General features: G+C 41.8%; 1 protein-coding gene and 1 non-coding gene across 2 annotated transcripts; both read left to right on the top strand.

Moving 5' to 3' along the window:
• Positions 1 to 12,552: 12,552 nt before the first annotated feature.
• LOC142442166 (small nucleolar RNA SNORA44) lies at positions 12,553 to 12,680 on the top strand. The gene has a single exon (XR_012783398.1). It is a non-coding gene; the product is annotated as a small nucleolar RNA SNORA44 (small nucleolar RNA).
• Positions 12,681 to 18,371: 5,691 nt separating this feature from the next.
• FTMT (ferritin mitochondrial) lies at positions 18,372 to 19,103 on the top strand. Its single transcript, XM_075543090.1, has one exon. It carries the CDS (start codon positions 18,372 to 18,374, stop codon positions 19,101 to 19,103), a length of 732 nt encoding a protein of 243 aa, XP_075399205.1.
• Positions 19,104 to 19,649: the final 546 nt, after the last annotated feature.

Here is a 19,649-nt window from a genome sequence, read left to right on the forward strand (position 1 = left end):
AAATTGGCCCAGTGGTGATCCTGCCCTTTGTCCCCTCCTTTTGAGTGTGTACTGTGGAAGAGATGCGAGGGAGCCCTTACTACTTTTATCCCGACACACCTATTTTAAATGAGAAATGTTTTCAATTGTTCAAAGCAATTCTCTATCATATCCATCTAATATGGTGTTTGTTAGTCTGTTGCTGCACCTTTTGGGCTGTAAATGTGTTCCTTGATTTTAGCATATATAACTTGTTGGCCCTAATAATTACAGTATCTTTTGTTCTAACCCCTTAATTGTATTTTTGGTATCTGCTTCTGGTATAAGATGCAAAGACCAATCTAATATATTAATTCCTGTGAGGACCCATCTATACTCATCTTGGGCTATTAGTGACATTGCTCCTGTGTAATCTATTTACTATCTACTTGCAAGGCCTTCTACCTTGAGAATTTGTCCCATAGCTACATTCAAGTGCTGTCTCTCTGGCTAACTGACAAAGAAGGTTTTATTAGCATTCCACGCCTCAGAGAGCACAAGAGGGGTGTATCTAGATTCAGCCTATCTCCATACTGCCACAGGACCCCAGCTTATTTTATAGACCCAACTGACCACCTCAAAGGACCTGACCAATATCTCCATTTTCAGAATCCAATCATCTTCTGATCCAGGTAACAGGTTTTGCTAATGAGCGTGCCCTACATGTCTGAAGTTGCTACACTCTGAATTCTCAGAGTGCTTTCCATGAGTCCTTGGCCCACTCCAGGGTCTCTTTAATAATCAAGTTTTCCATCGCCCATTTCCATGACCATTATAACTAGGCCCTTGGCCACGACCCATGTTTCAGTAAAAAAATCCAAGTATTTGAGTTGCTAGAGACCCAAGACCATATGTATGTAATTGAAGAACGAGTCCACATGGAGAAGATTAAATTTAAGCTAAGCATTCTTTATCTGACTATGTTATGAATATCAACAGTTTCTCTTCTGAAATATTGTAACATAGACTTACCTATTTTATGGAATTCAACACTGTTATCATGATTACAGAGAATGTGTAAGCTAGCATTCGACCTGTACTTGATTACATGCTACAAGGGGAGTTAGAAACTTGCCCAAAATGTTCAGGCTTTCTTGGAAGCCAGCAGCTCACTTGAGTACAAAGTTGAGATATGACAAAGAAAAACGTGAGCTGCATCTAGAACCTTCAGAGTCAGAAAAGTTGCATTTGAAAAGACATGCAGACACTCCAGAACAGACCTGGGAGGTGGGCGAGCCAACCCCTTACTGTGTGCCATTTTGATTTGCTGTTAGATGTACTGAGGCAGTAAAAGTCCATGTCCGTCATGAAACGAGGCATTTCGTAGGAGTTAGGAAGACTACAGCTAGAAGAGCCATATTAAATAATTCACTGCACCACACATGAATTCCAGTGAGGACCTCTGTTTGCTCCCTGTGGCCCATGAGCTCCCAGATGTGTGCTGCGTCTTGCAGTGGTGGGCACAGATTTCTTGAAGTGCAGATATGAGAGCTAGCTAAGGCTCACTCAAAGCTAGACTTGCTTATTCTACTCTTCTAACAACCCATGTACATAATTCACATTTGCACTTTTCAAAATGATAAATTGAGCAATATAGGTGAAGAAGTGAATACCAGAGCTCTACAATTCTGCTTCTTCCATAACAATTCAAGCCCTTCACTGCTCTAAGTCAAATGAACATCATTCAATGGCATAAATCTCTCTCTATATATGTACATATTATATATATATGTATACATATACACACATATCATTCAATGTTAAAAATTTCTGTCTTTATAAAAATATATAAACATTGGCTTGGCTTCCCTAGAGCTCTCAGTTTAAGGCAGATATGAACACAGCTAGTAGCTCTAAAAGGAAGCAATACTTGGATACATAATTGTGTCATTTTACTCTGTAAGATGCAATGTAAGCATCTGTTTTTGTTGTTTCTTCAAGACTGCTTCCTCTGACCTTTTTATAACTCAGTCAGTGTACTAAAGGAAAGAGGGAACATAAAAATTAATTCGCATTCTTCCAAGAGCCTGCAGAACAACAGGTGGAGAATGCTCCAGGGTCACGGAGCTGCTTGATTAGCCTGCTTGGGAAGATATCGGTCCAAAGGGTGGAAGCGTTCACACTGTGCATGACGCTCCCCTTTCTCATTAAGCCTGACATTTCAGTGGTTTTGTTGCAAACTGGAAACTCATGAGGATACTGGACTGAGTGTATGAAATTGTGCCAAATACATAGAATACTCTACAAAAAAGAAAAATCAAGGTTAGAAATACAGAGTTATTGATGCAGATTCCATGGGTCAGATCACTTCGTGACAGTTTCATAGCGGTAGCAGGTGAGACACTCTTCAGCTAGCAATGAACACCTGCTAGAACACTGACCACCAGAGCAGCCTTGATAACGACAATAGACTTTAACCAGCGAACTAAGCAAATGGGTTGTCTCTACTTTTTATTTGGAGCCCAGGTGGCATATGGTAACAGGTTGGACAGCTAATTGCAAAGTCAGCAGTTCAAAGCTGCCTGCCACTTTGAGGGAGAAAGATGAGGCTTTCTAGTCCAATAAGCAGTTACAATTTCGGAAACACAAAAGGGAAGTTCTACCCTGTCCTATGAGCTGAAATCAACTTCACGGTAGTGAAAAAAACAACAACTCTTGATTTGAAAATAGTGTTTGTTCATTTTAGGCAATATTTTTGTCTAAATTTCTATTTTGACCTTCATTCAAGGGAAATTTGTTAGACTGGGTAGACTAGAGAAACAAAATTCATAGACACTCATCTTTTATAGGAAACTTTTATTTAAAGGGTAAGTGTACATTAAGCATCGCAACCAGGTCCAGTCCAAGCCCTTAACTCTGACATTTGGCCCAGATGTCCCATAGATCGATCTACAAAGTCCTCCTCAAACTCACAAAATACACGCAATGACGCCAATCAGTGAGCATGTAAGAATCTCAGCACTGGCAGGGGTGGCAACACAGCTGCTCCAGCACCCCGGGCTGCATCAAAGTAGGTCCATGTGGCTTCTCCTCAGGGATGTCTCACAGGAAGTGAGCCTTGCCAGGTGAAGCAGGAAACCAGCTAAGGCAGCTTCAACCTGGTCCAACCTTCAGAAAGCAAGAGACCTGAGAACTCGAAAGCCAAGGCTCACCAAGCCATTTCTCGCTCTGCCCTTCAGTTAATCCCACGTGTGTTTATTGGCCAGGTTGGCACAATGATAAACCTCACCTATCACAGGAAATGAAGCACATGCCTCTCTTTTAGAAGTGACGTCCTAACCAGTCTTAACCATGAGCAGAAGGATGGTCTGGTAAAGGAGGGCGGCTATTGGATACAGTTGAACTGTCATTATGCCCACTGGCTTAGATTTTCTCTTATGGCATGCATGTGTCCTTGTAGTCTTCTCACACTATTCTACACCTCTTCATCCTATTGGTGACAGTTAAAATCAAGGTTTTTGGTTTTCCCAAAAAAATAATAGTTGTTTTATAATTAGGAATTGGATCATAAATGGAACGTTGTCTGAAAAAGTGACTAGAGCTAATTTTTGAAAAAATTATAATCAATTTGTTCTGTATAGTAATGTATACTCAAACATCATGTGTCTTTATTTTCTTCTACGGGATCCCAGCTTATTTTATGTTCCAATGTAAAATATTTGTTTATCTGAAACAAGCATTAAGTAACAGTTTGAAATATACTTTTATTGGATTTATTTGTCCTTAGAAGCATTAGTCATAAACCCCTGTATTGAGGGTCAGAAACAAGGGGACCTGAGAGATCAAAGAGAAGATTTTCAAAATCTACTCAGTTTTATAACTTTTGCTTATAAATTCTCAATTTTCTCTCTCTTTATATGATTATACCTAAAGATTGGAACTAAATCTACACAAACTTTCCCATGTGTATATATCTAATTTCTCCTTTACAGAACTCAATGATATGTTACAGATATAAATCCAAACACTATGTAGAAAATCTCCATTACCCACATGGTGGTGCCTTTAGTAAAAAGGCATTGAAATTTAAAAACAAAAAATGTTCTGCCACCAAGTCCATTCTGAGTCATAGTGGTATATAAATCTGCCCCTTGGGGTTTCTGAGACTGTAAACCTTCACAGGAGCAGAAAGTCTCATCTTTCTCCCATTGAGGAGGTAGTGGGATTGAACTGCTGACTTGTGATTTGTAGCCCAAGAGGATCACCATCACGGCTTCTTCTTCAAAATATCCATTAAAATAAGAAAGGGACTACATATTTTAAGGAGCTCATTCTAGCTAATGAATTAATAAATACATCATGTTAGTTACCTATAGCCATGTAACTGAATTAACAATTGAAAACAACACTTCTTATCTTAATTTCTGTGAATCATGATTTCCAATAGAGTTTAGTTGGGAGACTCTTACTCAAGCATGATTTCTCATACAATTGTAGTTAATCTGCTGCCTGGAATGGCTATTTGGAAGACTGGAGTGTGGTGGGAGGTACCACTGACTAATCATAATCATGCGCTTGCACGTAAGCTTCAGAGGACCTGCATCTAAACTCCCTCACAAGGGACTCTCCACAGGGCTGGGCCACAACATAGCCAATGACTGCCCTTAGAGAATATTCTAAACCTGTGTGCCACAACCCCTTTCAGGGTCGAACGGCCCCTTCATAGGGGTCACCCGATTCATAACAGTAGCAAAATTATGAGGTTATGAAGTGGCAACGAAAATAATGTTATGGTTGGGGGGTCAGCACCACATGAGGGACTGTATTAAAGGGTCGCGGCATGAGGAAGGTTGAGAACCACTGCCTTAGAGGAGTGATCCAAAAGAGCGTGAGCGAACATCCACACTGGAGGCCACACTGTATTTCAGTGTAAGCACAGAAGTGATATCTCATGAGGTTTCCTTGTTCTACTTATTAGAAGCAAGTCAACAAATCCAGCTCACACTCAAAGGAGGGAAATTTTAGGAGTATGAAGATCAGGAGGTGGCCATCTTTGTAGGTTAACTCTGAAGTCATCTTCCACATATGGTGTAACACTTGGAAATATCTCCTCTGCGTGGCAGACGTGCTTCGCAGAGCTATTTCTTACTTGTGATGACTGATTAAAATATTCTGCATAAATATAAGATCTTGTATAGTTATTTGGACCTAGACTCAAGTTGCCCAAGGAAATGACCCAGAGACCACATTGCACCTTCCCCAGACACACAGGGGAAAAGAAAATCCAACTCGACACCAGTCCGAGACCAATTCCCACAAGGCAAAAGTCAGGCAAGCCTCCCTCCTCCAACCTCCTCTACACATTTTGACACCAACTATCCCTCCCACGGCAATCTGTTTCATGTCTGGGCTCAAACACGGTAACAATTGTGAGGATGGTACAGGCCAGAGGAGTGTTCCATTCTCTTGTTTGGGTTTTTTGTTTTGTGGGTTTTTTTCAAAGTTATTGAAGTCTTTTATCAGTTAGACAAGTAGGCAAGTGGCCCCCACACTGCCAAAAGTTTTTAAAATCATTTTATTAGGGGCTCATATAACTCATATCACAATCCATACATACATCAATTGTGTAAAGCACATTTGTGTATTCAATGCCCTCATCATTCTCAAAACATTTGCTTTCCACCCAAGCCCCTGACTTCCAAAAGGTTTTTTTGTTTGTTTGTTTGTTTTTAAATGTTTTATTAGGGGCTCATACAACTTTTATCACAATCCATACATACATCAATTGTGTAAAGCACATCTGTACATTCATTGCCCTCATCATTTTCAAAGCATTTGCTCTCCACTTAAGCCCTTGGCATCAAGTCCTCTTTATTTTCCCCTCCCTCGCCACTCCCTCCTCCCTCATGAACCCTTGATAATTTATCAATTATTATTTTGTCATGTCTTGCCCTGTCCGACATCTCCCTTCAACCCATTTTCTGTTGTCCATCCCCCAGGGAGGAGGTCACATGTAGATCCTTGTAATCGGTTCCCTCATGTTTCATTCTCTTGTACAGGGGGTTGCAATAAATTGGAATGGACTTGACAGCACCCAAGAAGAACAACTTCTTAATCTGTGGGCAGGCATATTAAGGACACTCAGCCCCTGCCCTGCTCAGTCAACTTTCCCCAAGCTCCCTTAGCACTGACCAAAGCACAAAAGACAGTCCACTCTTCAGGTTAGCCTCTGTCTGAAGACGCTCAGTGTGGCCAGCTCCTGGGCTGGAAGCCCCGCACTCTATGTCATGGTCCTTGTGCCCCTCGGACACCCTCAGCTTGCAGCTCTGTTTTCTTGAAGGTTCTGGGATCTTCTTTTCCTGTGTCTGAAGTGGCTCACATCTATACGCAGGGGAATAGTGAAACGGACTGATCCCAGAGTTGGAGTCCTCCATACCTTGTTTGCACATCCCTCTCCAGTTGTTTTCAGCGGCTTCTTCCTCCGAGTGGGGACCTGAGTCCTTCTACATCGTCTGTTCTCAGTCTGGAAGCTCCGCTGAAACCTGCTCACTCTGGGTGACCCTGCTGGCACTTGAAATAGCAGTGACATCGTGTGTGAGTCCGGGTAGACTAGAGAAACAAATTCATAGAGACACATATGTGTGTAAGGAAGAACTTCATATAAAGAGCAATTGTACATTAAGAAACATCCCAGCCCATTCCACATCAAGCCCCCATAAATCCGATAGTAGCCCATATATCCTATACCAATCTACAAAGTAAGTCCTCTTCAGACTCACACAACACATGCATTGGTGCCAAATGCAGGAAGATCACAGGCCAATGGGTGGGAAGTCTTGTGGCTCCAGTGGTGTTATAAGCATGTCAGCCCTGCAGGGTCTCCACGTGGCTCCTCCAGCCCAGGGCACTAGTGTAACTCCATGTGTCTTGTCAGATGCAAGGTCTCAGGGAGTGAGCATGTGTCCTGCCTCCAGCGAGCTATTTCTCTATCTCCTTAGTCACTGCCTCCAGGAGATCATCAAGCTGTAATCTGGTTGACAGGCCAAACTCCACCCCTTAAAGCCTAAGTCCCAAATTGACAACAGAGCATGTAACTACCACACATAGCTTTGAGCATCACAGCGAAACAGAAGCCTCCAAGGTATGGCAAACTGACAGACAAGAGGAGACAGGGAATTTCCAAAACTCAGGCTGGATTCAGAAAGGGCATGAAGCAAGGGATATCATTGCTATGTCAGATGAATCTTGGCTAAAAGTAGAGAATACCAGAAAGATGTTTGCTTGTGTTTCATTGATTCTGCAAAAGCATTCAACTGTGTGGACCAGTGTAGACTGTGGATAACCTTGAGAAGACTGGGAATTCCAGAACACGAATGTCACTGTGCTCATTTGGAATGTGTGCGTGAACCAAGAAGCAGCGATGTGAATTGTGCAAAGGAATACCGCGCGGATTAAAATCAGGAAAGGTGTGTGTCAGAGTTGTATCCTCTCACCATACTTGTTCAATCTGAATGCTGAACTCATCAGAGAAGCTGGTTTATATGAATAAGAGTGTGGCATCAGAATTGGATGAAGGTTTATTAACAGCCTGTGGTGTACAGATGACACGACTTTGCTTGCTCAAAGTGAGGAGAACTTGAAGCACTTTGCAGATGAAGACAAGGGATTGCAGCCTTCAGTATAGATTGCATCTCAATGTCAGGAAGACCAAAATCCTCCAAATGGACTAATAGTTATCATGCTAAGTGGAGAAAAGGTTGAAGTCGTCAAAGACTTTGTCTTGCTTGGAGTCAAGTGGGGGACCATCCGCCCAAAACTCATCACAGTTTCGATAGGTGCAATTGTATGGTCAATATATATAAAGAGTATAGTAAAGTCATAGAGAATGGGGAGAGATAGAAGAGAGAGCAGCATAAAGGAGTCAGACACCTTTCATGATAGCATGCTCACCTCAGCTCCTCTTGCGGTACACGTGGAGGTGGGAGATGAGAGAGCAGGAGTGAGCGAGCGAGATTGTTTTACTAAGCAAGGCTTATATATCTTTGGGGGTGTCCATGCCCCCTAATTACAGGTAAAGATATACATCATAGGAAGGCATTGTAACCTAGGCGATACAATCAATAGGAGGGGGATATACAATGGGCATAAGCGTGACGGGAAGGGGATGAGCTGGGGGTGTGCAAATAATAGGAAGGGGAGAGAATAGAGGCAGACATGTGACAAGAAGGGCAACCCTAGATTCATGATGGTGGCCTAACCTTGGTCACCCTTGAGTGAGCTTGACCTCCCTGGACTCTCCTTCAAGGAAACTATCCACCACTATCCTTGTCTGAAGGGAGTGGGCCCTATTTAGGGTGGGACAGACTATACAGTCTGATTGCTCTAGATGGCTGATAACCCTTAGGGGAATAACCTTTGACCTACTTTCATTGACCTCCTAGTGCATAGTCATTTACCATGTGTAGCAAGCAGCTAGGTTTGGCACATATTTGGGGGAAACAACTTGCGAGAAATCTTTCTGGATCCCACAGAGTCACAATCACTAATCATGGATGCACCAGTCAAGAGGTCAAAGGGCCCATTGCATTAGGCAAATCTGTTGCAGGAGACTTCTTTAGAATATCGAAGGGCTGTTAGAGCCCCCAATAAGATTATCTTTAAATAAATAAATAACAAAAACACTCGATCCATCTTTAAAAAAAAGTTCTGAATAAAAGAATATTAAAGGGCAAGGATGTTACTTTGAGCACTAAGGTGCAGACCCAAGACGTGGTATTCTCCATTCCATCGTATGCATGTGCATTGGACATGGAATCAGAAAGACGCATTTGAAGAATACGTGCATTGGAATGGCGGTGCTGGAGAGTACTGAAAAGGACAAATCTATCTGCATGGGAACAAGCAAGGCCAGAGGGTGCCTTAACGGCAAGAATGGCAAGATTTCCATCGTACATACTTTGGACATATTTTCTGGAGAAGCCAGTCCCTTAAGAAGGGCATCATGTTTGGTAAAGTGGAGGAGCAGTATAAACAAAGGATGGCCTTCAGGGAAATGGCTGACCATTGGCTGCATCAATGGGCTCAAGTCTAGGAAGCATTGCGAGGAAGGTGCAGCCGAGCAGTGCTCCCTTCTGTTGGGGAGAGAGAGGGTGCTTGTGGGTCAGTGTGGACCAAAAGGCACCGAACCTCAACAGTCCAGTTTTTTATGGGATTTTCAGACTATGGCCAGTTCCAACAAGTGCATTTAAACCTAACTTATTGTTTCCTATGTTGTTATTAGGTACCTCCAAATTCTTCCTTATTAAAAACAAAACTTCAAGAACAACAACAAAATAAACTCACCAGTCAATGCCATCTAATCAATTCCAAGTCACAATGATTCTAAAGGACAGCATAGAAGTAGCTTTTGTGGGTGTCCAAGGATGTACATTTTTATGAGAGCAGCAAACCTCACTTTTTTTTCCTGGAGAGCTGCTGGTAGAGTGGAACCACCAACCTTAAGGCTCGCAGTCCAATGTGTAGCCCACTAAACTTCTTTCCTAAAGAGTTGTATATTCCTAGATAGACCATTTTTGGCAATATAAGAAATATTCTTTACATTTAGAATAATTTTTAAAAGCAACTTCAAGTTATCAAGTAATTGTTGAATTGGAAACAAGACTAATAAATCAGTTTAAACTGTTAGAAACTCAAATTCACACATAAGTCAAATCTGAGGGAGGCCCACTCCTACTTAACTCTGGCCAGAATACTTTTCACCAAGAAGAGTTTATTAATTTGACGGTGGCTAAATGGTTAAACCCAAAGAAGTAAAAATGTAGAAGACTTAGAAAACCTGATTCATACCAGATTCATCCTGAGTTCTTTTGTTTTCTAGTATAAAGGGAAATACAGAGTATCAATCAAAAAGAGGTATAACATCCATACCTTCATCTTAAAATATGACTGCTTCATGTAGAGCTTCCATTCAATCCATTATTTTTAAAAGTAAATATTTGTATTCTAGTGCTCAAATGTTGCTCTAAATCATATTTAAAATTTTTATATAAGCATCTTTGAGGATTAAGTTTATATTTCATAAATGAGTCACTACTTTTTATCACAGTTTTCTAAAATAATTGTTATATTCATTATCAGGTTGTTATATATTTAACTTTCTATCTTAGGTTAGAATTGATGGTATCAGACCATCAGAATCACATTGAATCCCAATAATGTAGTATTTTTAAAAAATAAGGAGTATCCAGGCCAGTCTTGTGAGCTATATTGCACAGGATGTCATGATTAAAAAACTAAATCCAGCCGGTGCAATCATGAGGTGCCAAAGGGACCAGGTATAAGGCATCATGCGAAGAAAAAAAATAGAATATATATATATATATATATATATATATATATATATATGTGTGTGTGTGTGTGTGTGTGTGTGTGTGTGTGTGTGTGTGTGTCTGTATACCATATACCATAGCGAATGAAGGGGGAAGTGCAGAGTAGAGACCCAGGGCCCAAGTGTCGGCCACTGGAGATCCCCTCATAGAGGGGTTTAGGAGAGGAGATGGGTCAGTCAGGGTGTGATGTAGTACCAATGAAGAACACAGCTTTCCCCCAGATCCTGGATGCTTCCTCCCCCCAACTAACATGATCCAAATTCTACCTTGCAGGACTGGATAGGGCAGAGATTGTACACTGGTGCATATGGGAGCTGGAGGCACAGGGAATCCAGGGTGGATGATACCTTCAGAACCAGTGGTGTGAGGGGCGATGCTGGGAGAGTGGAGGGTGAGTGGGTTGGAAAGGGGGAACTGATTACAAGGATCCACATGTGACCTCCTCCCTGGGAGATGGACGGCAGAGAAGGGGGGGAGGGAGACTCCGGATAGGGCAAGATATGACAAAATAACAATCTGTGGATTATCAAGGTCTCATGAGGGAGGGGGGAGTGGGGAGGGAGGGGGGAAAAAAAGAGGACCTGATGCAGAGGGCTTAAGTGGAGAGCAAATGCTTTGAGAGTGATTAGGGCAAAGAATGTACAGATGTGCTTTATACAATTGATGTATGTACATAAATGGATTGTGATAAGAGTTGTATGAGCCCCAAATAAAATGTTTAAATAAATAAAAATTAAAAACTAAATCTGTCTCTCTGACTTAGCTCTTGCTAGTGATTGGTTCCAAAGGAAAACTTGAATGTGACAAAAGACAGATACAATTGATTTAAGCATTTGCAAAAATTACACCTAATACAATTATATTCTTCTTTAGGCTTTACAAAATGTCCCCTGTTGAAATAGTTCATCACTTTCTATGATGCCATTTCAAAATGTTCACAGAAAGCTTATAAGGCATATGCTGGGATTGCTATAGATCCAATATTATCCCAAACTATGATTTATTATATGAATAAAAGATATTGCACCCCATTTAGGGACTATCCCTATTCAATAATGCAGATTTACTTAACAATTATTCACAGAAATGATCATATATTGATGCATATATAGTTAAGAATAAGTAAACAAATGATATCCAAAGTAATGGGGCATTCATATAAATGGATAGGCTTCAAACTACTAATATTTACTATTAAAACAATTTTAAAAAGGGATATAGCATTGTCTTTGTGAACTATGTTATGGCACTTGAACTTGGTGTTGCCTAAGACTACGGTTTTAAGCCTCAAGGCCTGGTTACTCATTCCCTCGGGGTATTTGGTTCTTTATAGAAATGTTCCTTCTTCGTGTCCCCCATATGCATGGCTATATTTGTGGCACAGGTCCATGCACACATGCACACATATAGTCATGTATGGATAGTCTCCTTTTGTTCCTGCCACACAGGTTCTGCCTGCAGGTCTATCCAAGCAGCTACTTCCATATCACCATGGTTGCAGGATTTTGTATTTAACAATATCTTTTTCTTTTGCTTTGACTCTTGCAAGCTTTCCGGTGATTTCTCCTTGCCACGGTTCCTTGTTCCTAACACCCTTTTCCACCACCTGTCTGCCAGTTTGCCATCTTGAAGTGGTGTGTGTATTTCTGTGCTGGTAGGTATGTTGTCAGGAGAGAAAGGCAGAATGTTTGGAAAAGTAGTGGAAACGTGAAAAAGAAGAAGGCTGTCAAAGAAATGGATTGACATCCGTGGGTTCAAGCGTAGGATCAATTGTGAGGCTGGAGCAGGACTGGGCGGTGCTTGGTTCTGTGGTGCACGGGGTCACTATGGGTCAGAACTGACTGAGGGGCACCTGTGATCCTACATTGTCTTCCCCTGCACCCAAGTTAATGCTTGGCTATTACCTAGCCTGTTTGTTCAATCTGCAGGCTGTGCAAATAACCGGAGAAGCTGGCCTAGGCAGAGAATACAGTATCGGCATTAGAGGAAGGCTTATCAACAAACTAGGATAAGCAGATGTTACCATTTTTCTGGCTGTTAAGTGAGGAGGACTTGACGAACTTGCTTGTGAGAGTAAATTGCAGCCTTCCGTATGGATTGTTCAATGTAAAGGAAGCAATGATCCTCACAATTGGATCATGATAAACAGAGACTGAACTTGTCAAAGATTTAATCTGCGTGGAGCCACAAACAATGCTCAAATGAAGAGCATGTTCACAAGATCTGTGGCTCATGCGGCCATCTGATCTCCAACGGCAGGCAAGAGCAACGTGGAGAGACCGACAGCTCAGGTCAGCAAAGGATCTGCAGCTGCCACTCACCTTTCCTATCAAATTCTCCGGGACCTGCACCAGGAAGCCTCCTACCTAAGTCCCGTTTTCATCAGCTTCCATGTACATCTGTGGCTAGTAAAACATCCTTGAAGTGCGATGAAGCCAAAAGATCTAAAGTTTGAGGATTGAAGCATTATAGGAAGAACTTTAAGACGTTTTACATGCAGCAGAAAATTTTAAAAACTTAACTGTCTTAGGTGACAAATAAAAAACTATTGTGGAAAAAAATCAAATGACATTGCATTGTATAAGTCTGTTGCACCATTTAAGATAACAAGAGCAGCATTTACCTAAGGATAAAGGGTCAGGAAAGAAGGAGAAATGGAAAACACTGGGAGGGAGGATAATATGGAATGGTCCATTTAGGAGATTATACTGGATGCATTGAAACAAAATGTGTATAACTGCTGAATGCAAAACGCATGCTCTGAGATTCTTTACCTAAATCACAATAGAGGGTTTTTTTTTAATAATTAGCAAAATCCTCTATGAGAAGAAAATAATTTTAAGAAACAAGCTTAGTATTATGTTTTAAATATTTTATTCTAAAATGTGTGCATAGTTTTATTTTAATAAAATTATTATTTCCTCCAAAAAAGGGAGGGAGAGAATAATCATTGCTAGGAATCAGTTTTCTTTTTAAAAAATGAGTTCATTTCCTTATACCAAAACAAAAAATGTCGGGTGTGGGGAGTGTCCAAATTATGAAAAAGCAACATAAATATTTTAATTGTTATTAGAAAATGTATCCATATTGTATGAGTTACTCACCTATAGATCTTAAACAATATGGTTGTCCTTTTCTCTGGGTTGCTTCCTTAATGAGAAAAAATCTCATTTAAGACCTATTTTAACCCGTAGAGGCTTGCTTGATCTGGCAGAGGGCATATTTGTTTTGAGACAGAGTTATTATAATTAAAAGAGGCCTATGCGGTTTGTTGTCATTGTTCTTAGGAACTGTCAAGTCAGTTCTAACTGACAGAGACTCTGTATACAACAGAATGAAGCATTGCCCAGGTGCACACCATCCTCACACTCTTTCTAGGTTTATATCCATTATCATAGCTGCTAGGTAGATTCATGTCAGTGAGGGTCTTGCTCTGGTTTTTCTGCCTTTCTAACTTAACCAACTGTGGTGCCCTTCCCCGGGAACTGGTCCCTCCTGACAGCTTTCCCACTGTACAAGATAGGAAGTCTCACCCTCATTACTTCCAGGGAGCATTTTTCCTATGTCTTCCAAGCAACATTAGTTTCATATTCAATATTTCTGGCCAATGCTATTCTGTGTAATTTAGCAGCTATGTATACTCCAGAGTATTAAATTTAACACCTGGGAATTTGTCACCCAGCAATAAGAATATTACAGTGGTTTTTGTATTAGATTACTTAAAACCTTACTGACTCCACTTTACATTTTCCGGAGTCTTTACACATTACCTGTGCTGTTGTAGAACAGGGGCCCCTTTCGTTAATGAGCACTGGGTGATCTGGCAGCAATAGAGTGCTGTGGCCAAGAGCAGACCCCTCCCTCAGTTGGACCCATTTGTATAGAGAGCACAAGCATGCAAGCATACATGAGCCTCCTAATTCACATGATGATACTCAGAAGGTCTTAGGGAACAATGTAGCTACCATGCAAACATTCCAACACAATACACTTTCTGTAACCCAAACAGGAAATCTGAGATCAAGCTCTAGGAGGCAGCAAAGGCCAATCCAATAGTCAAGAGAACTTCAAAGACCAAAAAAGGAATACAAAAGCCTCTGTATTCCACAACAAGGAAAGTCAAGCAAGTTTTGTGATTGTCCCCTGCCCCCAACATCCACCCCAAGAAACCCCTTTATTGGCTAGAGAGAGTAAGGGTGCTACAATAGCTTTATGAACGACGTGCGCCTGCATTCAGTCTCTACTATATGCAGAGCAATGAAAATTTAAATTATGCACAAGAAAAAAGAGACTCAAAAATAAATCAAATAAAGTTATTTTTACAATTACAAAAATGATTATAGAGTTAAGAAGGGCAGCCTCAAAAGTGTCCTACATACAATAACCAAAAATATCTCCATGATGTATGTATTTCAGTGTTTTTCCATACCATCAATTTTGTGACTGAGAAGTTTGATAACACCATTTTTCAATATCAGGAAGATGCATACACAACTTACCTTTGGGCTGTTAATTAAATGAACCGAAAAATGCTCATTTATTAAAATTCATTGCAGATTTTTGGATGGAAATTTATTCATGCTTAGAGGCAGCAATAAATTATTATAAAGGTTATTGAATTGAAATTTGTATTACTTTTATCCCAGAAATAAAGATAAGAAAACCTTGTATTCTCTATAAATATTATGGTGAGCAAAGTAAACAACAAGGTTAATAGATAATATTAGGAGCTGTTGTCTTAGTTTGCTAAGAATGCTATAACAAGGAAATCAAGTGAGTCTTTCACAGAGCAGAAATTAATTTTCTCACAATTCTGGACCTAACATCTTGCTCATGGGAGCCATTGTGTAGTGGTTGTGTACTGGGCTGCAATCCACATGGTCAGCAGCTAGAAACCACTGGCAGCTCAGTGGGAGAAAGACTAGACTTTCTAGTCCTGTAAATTGTTAAAATCTCAGAAAACCACAAGGGGTCGCTGAGTCAGAATTGACTCAGTGGCAATGAGAATGTCTTGTTCATTGGCGAAAATCTGAAAGCATTTCCGTTACAAGATTAACAAGCAGAAATCAATGTTTCTTATATTGAGAACTCTGAAAAAGACAACAATAAAATAATACCATTTACAATAGCCACAGAAAAGATGAAATACTTAGGAATGAAACTAAACAGAGAAACAAAAGACTTGTTAAAAAAAAAAAGACAGAACACTATTATAAGAAACCCAAAGAGACCTACACAAATGGAAAAAGAAAAAAACCATGATAGGAAAACTTAAATTTGTGAAAATATCAACACTCCCCAAAAAAACCAATAAATACAATGAGATTCCAATCCAGATCCCAACTTTGCTCATTTTGTTAAAAATGAAAAAAAAAAATTAATTACTGTTTAAGTGAGGGAAAAGAATCAGGATAAAGCTACAAGAAATAAAAAGGTTCTCACTACTCTACCTCAAAACGGATGGCCTTGGCGGTGGTCGAAACAACGTAACACAAGCTACAAGGTAGATGGATCTCATGATAAATTTGATGAATGAAAGTAACCAGGCAAAATAGACTGGCAAAATGATCATTGTTATATAAAAGTCTAGGAATGCACACTGAAGTCTGATTTGTGATCCAAGTGGATTTTAATAAAGGATGGAAGAAGTTTCAGGTTTTTCAAAAAGGTACGTGCTACTTTAGGGAAGCATGCCAAACTATGCGTAAACTGCGCTGGGGCTCCCCACTACACCATGGGCAACCTTGTGGGGCTGTACACACACACATAGTAGCCTGAGGCCAGAGAGACAACACAGGCAAGCGGGCAAGCACAGGACAGGAGCCTAAAAGCGAAGAAGAAAAATGGGGCCTGCAATCCCTCAGTCAGGTATTTGAGGCTTCTGACTGGGAGGCAAGGTCGAAGGTATTGATTGACCCCATTGGCTGAATTAAGCCCACCTGGGCCTAGGTTGGAACTCCCAGTTGTTCCGCCCACCTGGCTGGGGCTTGAATTGGCAAAACCCAGTCCTCTTTATGGCTGGCTAAGGCTCGCCTGATTCTCTTGTAGGAGCCTTCACGTATGAAGAGGGACAGCCCCTCTGCCCCTGTTTCTTGCTACCTAACATTCTCAGCATAGAGGGGAAATTAGGGGCGTTCCTAACTTTTTTCTTGTGAGTTCAAAAGTCATTTTCTCAATTCCATACAACTACAAATGTCATTTTAAATTTAAAGCTACTTTTAAATATTTATTTGATAAGCAAAAGAAGAAAAAGTAAAATCAAATTGTATTTGAGCTTAAATTCTGAGCATTGAGTTTTCAGAAAGGGAACGCTTTATATAGGTTTTTGAGTTCCATCAGAATTCAGTGTCCATTGACTTCTTTGTGACCATTAGCTAGCGACTAAACAGCTTTGCCCTCTGGCAGGTTGAAAGTGGACTACGACCACTCCCTAACCACTGCAAGCAGCTAGCCTTGAGACTTGTCTTGGGGGAATTTAGAATACTCGAGTCTGCTGGTTGTGAGTTATACCCTCACCACCACTGCTGGAGAGACCTAAGCCACTCTGATGAGCTTTTCTATCTACAATAGAGTGTGTACCCCAATCATGGCCCCTTTCCTGCTTTTGAAATGCCATCTGCAAAGCGAGGTATTGATCTGCTACTAACCATCCTTTTGTGAGTTTCTCTTGTCCTCGATATCCTATTTAAGTAGCCATGGGTCTGTATATCCTTAGACCTCACTGCGCCTTGTTCTGATGGTCTCCCTCATCTGGGTGATGGGCCTTTGTCTTTGTGTTAGTCCAGGTAGACTAGAGAAACAAATTTCAAGGAGACTCAAATGTGAATAAGAAAGAGGTTTATATACAAGAACAATTAATATTGACAAAACGTCCCAGACCAGATCAAGTCCATAAATCCAATATTAGCCCATATGTCCAATATCGATCTATAAAGTCCTCTTCAAACTCATGAAACACATGTAATGACTCCAAATGCAGGAAGATCACAGGCCAGTGGGTTGGAAGTCTTCTCGATCCAGTGGCTTTGCAAGCATCTCAGAGCTAACAGGGGTCTCTACGTGGCTTCTCCAGCTTCAGAAGTCTGGTTAGAGTAGATCCAGGTGGCTTCTCCAGTTCACAAGGGATCAGTAGAGCGTCTCTCGGGGAATTAACCAAAAGAAAATGAGTCTCCTGCCTGGAAGGAGGAAATCCAGGAATTCCCAGAATCCTCAGGGAAGGCCATGACCACACATAGGCCTCGTTGGCTTTGATCCAATTGACAGACTAGACTCCACCCCTTCACTCTTAATCCTCTCAAGTCCCAAATTGACACCAGATTATGTAACTACCACAGCCTTGTTGAAGAGTTAATAAATGGGTCTCTATAAAAAATATTTGAATCTGGACTCTCTTTTCTCCCACAAATTCAGAGATGCTTTACATTTATATTTGAATTCTTTACAGAAGAGTTAAAAAGAAAAACATGTGCCTTTTAAAAGAAACAGCTGTCTTGTAGCTTCTTGAAAGCTTGTCCACTAAACAATGATTTCCGATTTTAAATCTGCTGAAAATAACCAGGGAATCTATTTATAAGCAGACGTTTCGGATGTGGAACTTGACTCTCGCTAATGAAATAGATGGTAACCTAGCAAACAAAACCCTATTTCCCTCCCTGGTCTCCCTCACTCCGTTGGTCTTTGGAGCGAGAAAAAAAAAAATCACTTGTGTCAGAGCAAAGTCCAGAAAGGTTCTTAATTTGGTCAAGTCTATCCAATGCCTCGTAAGAAGCGAGTCTCGGAAGTAAGACGTTACAGGCACTAAATGAAGGTATGTAGGTTGCACCTGTCTGCTTGGTCCCTGAAAGCCCCAAGTCTCCGCATGCCCTCTGATCCCACTGAAGCCTGCGCCCATGAAAAAGAGGGGCTTGTGACGCAGACACTGTCGCCTAGAGCCCCCGCCCTCCTCCCGTGTTCCCGGCCTGAGCGCCCCCAGTCGCTGCCTGTCCGCCCGCGGAGCGGCACTCGTTCCCGCGGAGCCGAGCAGCCATGCTGTGCTGTTCCACGTTCTTTTCCAAGCGCATCAAGGCCCCACTGGTCTCACTATACCGAGCGCGCAGCACCTTCGCGCCGCCGCCTCCGCGCTGGCCCCCGGCGCGCTCTTTCTGCGGTGCCCCGCGAGCTGTGGTCCCCTGCCGCCTGCTGTCCACCGTGACCACCGGAGATCCGCTGGGGCTCCGGGCCGGCTCCCGGGTGTGCCAGAACTTCCACCCTGACTCCGAGGCTGCCATCAACAAGCAGATCAACCTCGAGCTCTACGCGTCCTACGTGTACTTATCCATGGCCTATTACTTCTCTCGGGATGACGTGGCCTTGCACAACTTCGCCAAGTATTTCCTCCGCCTCTCCGGGGAGGAAACAGAGCACGCCCAGAAGCTCATGTGGCTGCAGAACCAGCGAGGAGGGCAGATCTGCCTGGAGGACATCAAGAAACCGGACTTGGACAACTGGGGAAACGGGCTGAAGGCCATGGAGTGTGCTCTGCTTTTGGAAAAGACCGTGAACCAGGCCTTGTTGGACTTGCACGCGCTAGCATCCGGCAAACGTGACCCGCACTTGTGTGACTTCCTAGAGACCCACTACTTGACTGATCAAGTGAAGTCCATCAAAGAACTCGGTGACCACGTGCACACCTTGGTCAAGATGGGGGCCCCGGAATCTGGCCTGGCCGAGTACCTTTTTGACAAGCACACCCTTGGAAGTGAAAACAAGCAGAACTAAGCCACAGGCCGTCTTCCACGTCTGCTGCGTGCTTGCTCTTTAAACATGCTGAAACACAACCTCCGCCTTTATATTCTCCCGTTAAGCTGTTTGTCAATAAAGTAATTTCTACAGAAAATATATTTAGCCAGTGTTAACATATTTTGGCAGTTATCAAGATGCGTTTTCACTCAGCCTGAAAGGTACTTCAGGATAAAAAGCTGCAAAAAAAGGAAAAGAAAAACTATGGGCAAGCCTTGTTGTCCGATGCCCGTGCAGTTGGCTCAAACTCATAGCGACCCCGTGCTCCACAGCGTCGGTCCCGGGAGGCCCCTAGTCGTCTTGCTCACCCAGTGGGATGCAAACTAATTTGATTCAGCTACCGATTTTTCAGATCACGAAACTACACTTGCCTTTGATCTTCAAGACTTTATGCCCAAAGCTGAAGTGGGGAAAGGTAGAAGGTAAATATGCAAATAGTGATAAAAAGAGGACTGCAAAAATCGTTTATGAATTCATTAACAACTTCCGTTTTTACCAAAGTGTGTTCTAAAGAAAGAATACTGT

Source organism: Tenrec ecaudatus, chromosome 2 (genome assembly GCF_050624435.1).
Source record: "Tenrec ecaudatus isolate mTenEca1 chromosome 2, mTenEca1.hap1, whole genome shotgun sequence".
NCBI classification, from domain to species: Eukaryota; Metazoa; Chordata; class Mammalia; order Afrosoricida; family Tenrecidae; genus Tenrec; species Tenrec ecaudatus.

Bases quoted from the DNA above. Each gene is read 5' to 3' on its own strand.
- FTMT (XM_075543090.1), top strand. From the start codon at position 18,372: ATGCTGTGCTGTTCCACGTTCTTTTCCAAGCGCATCAAGGCCCCACTG.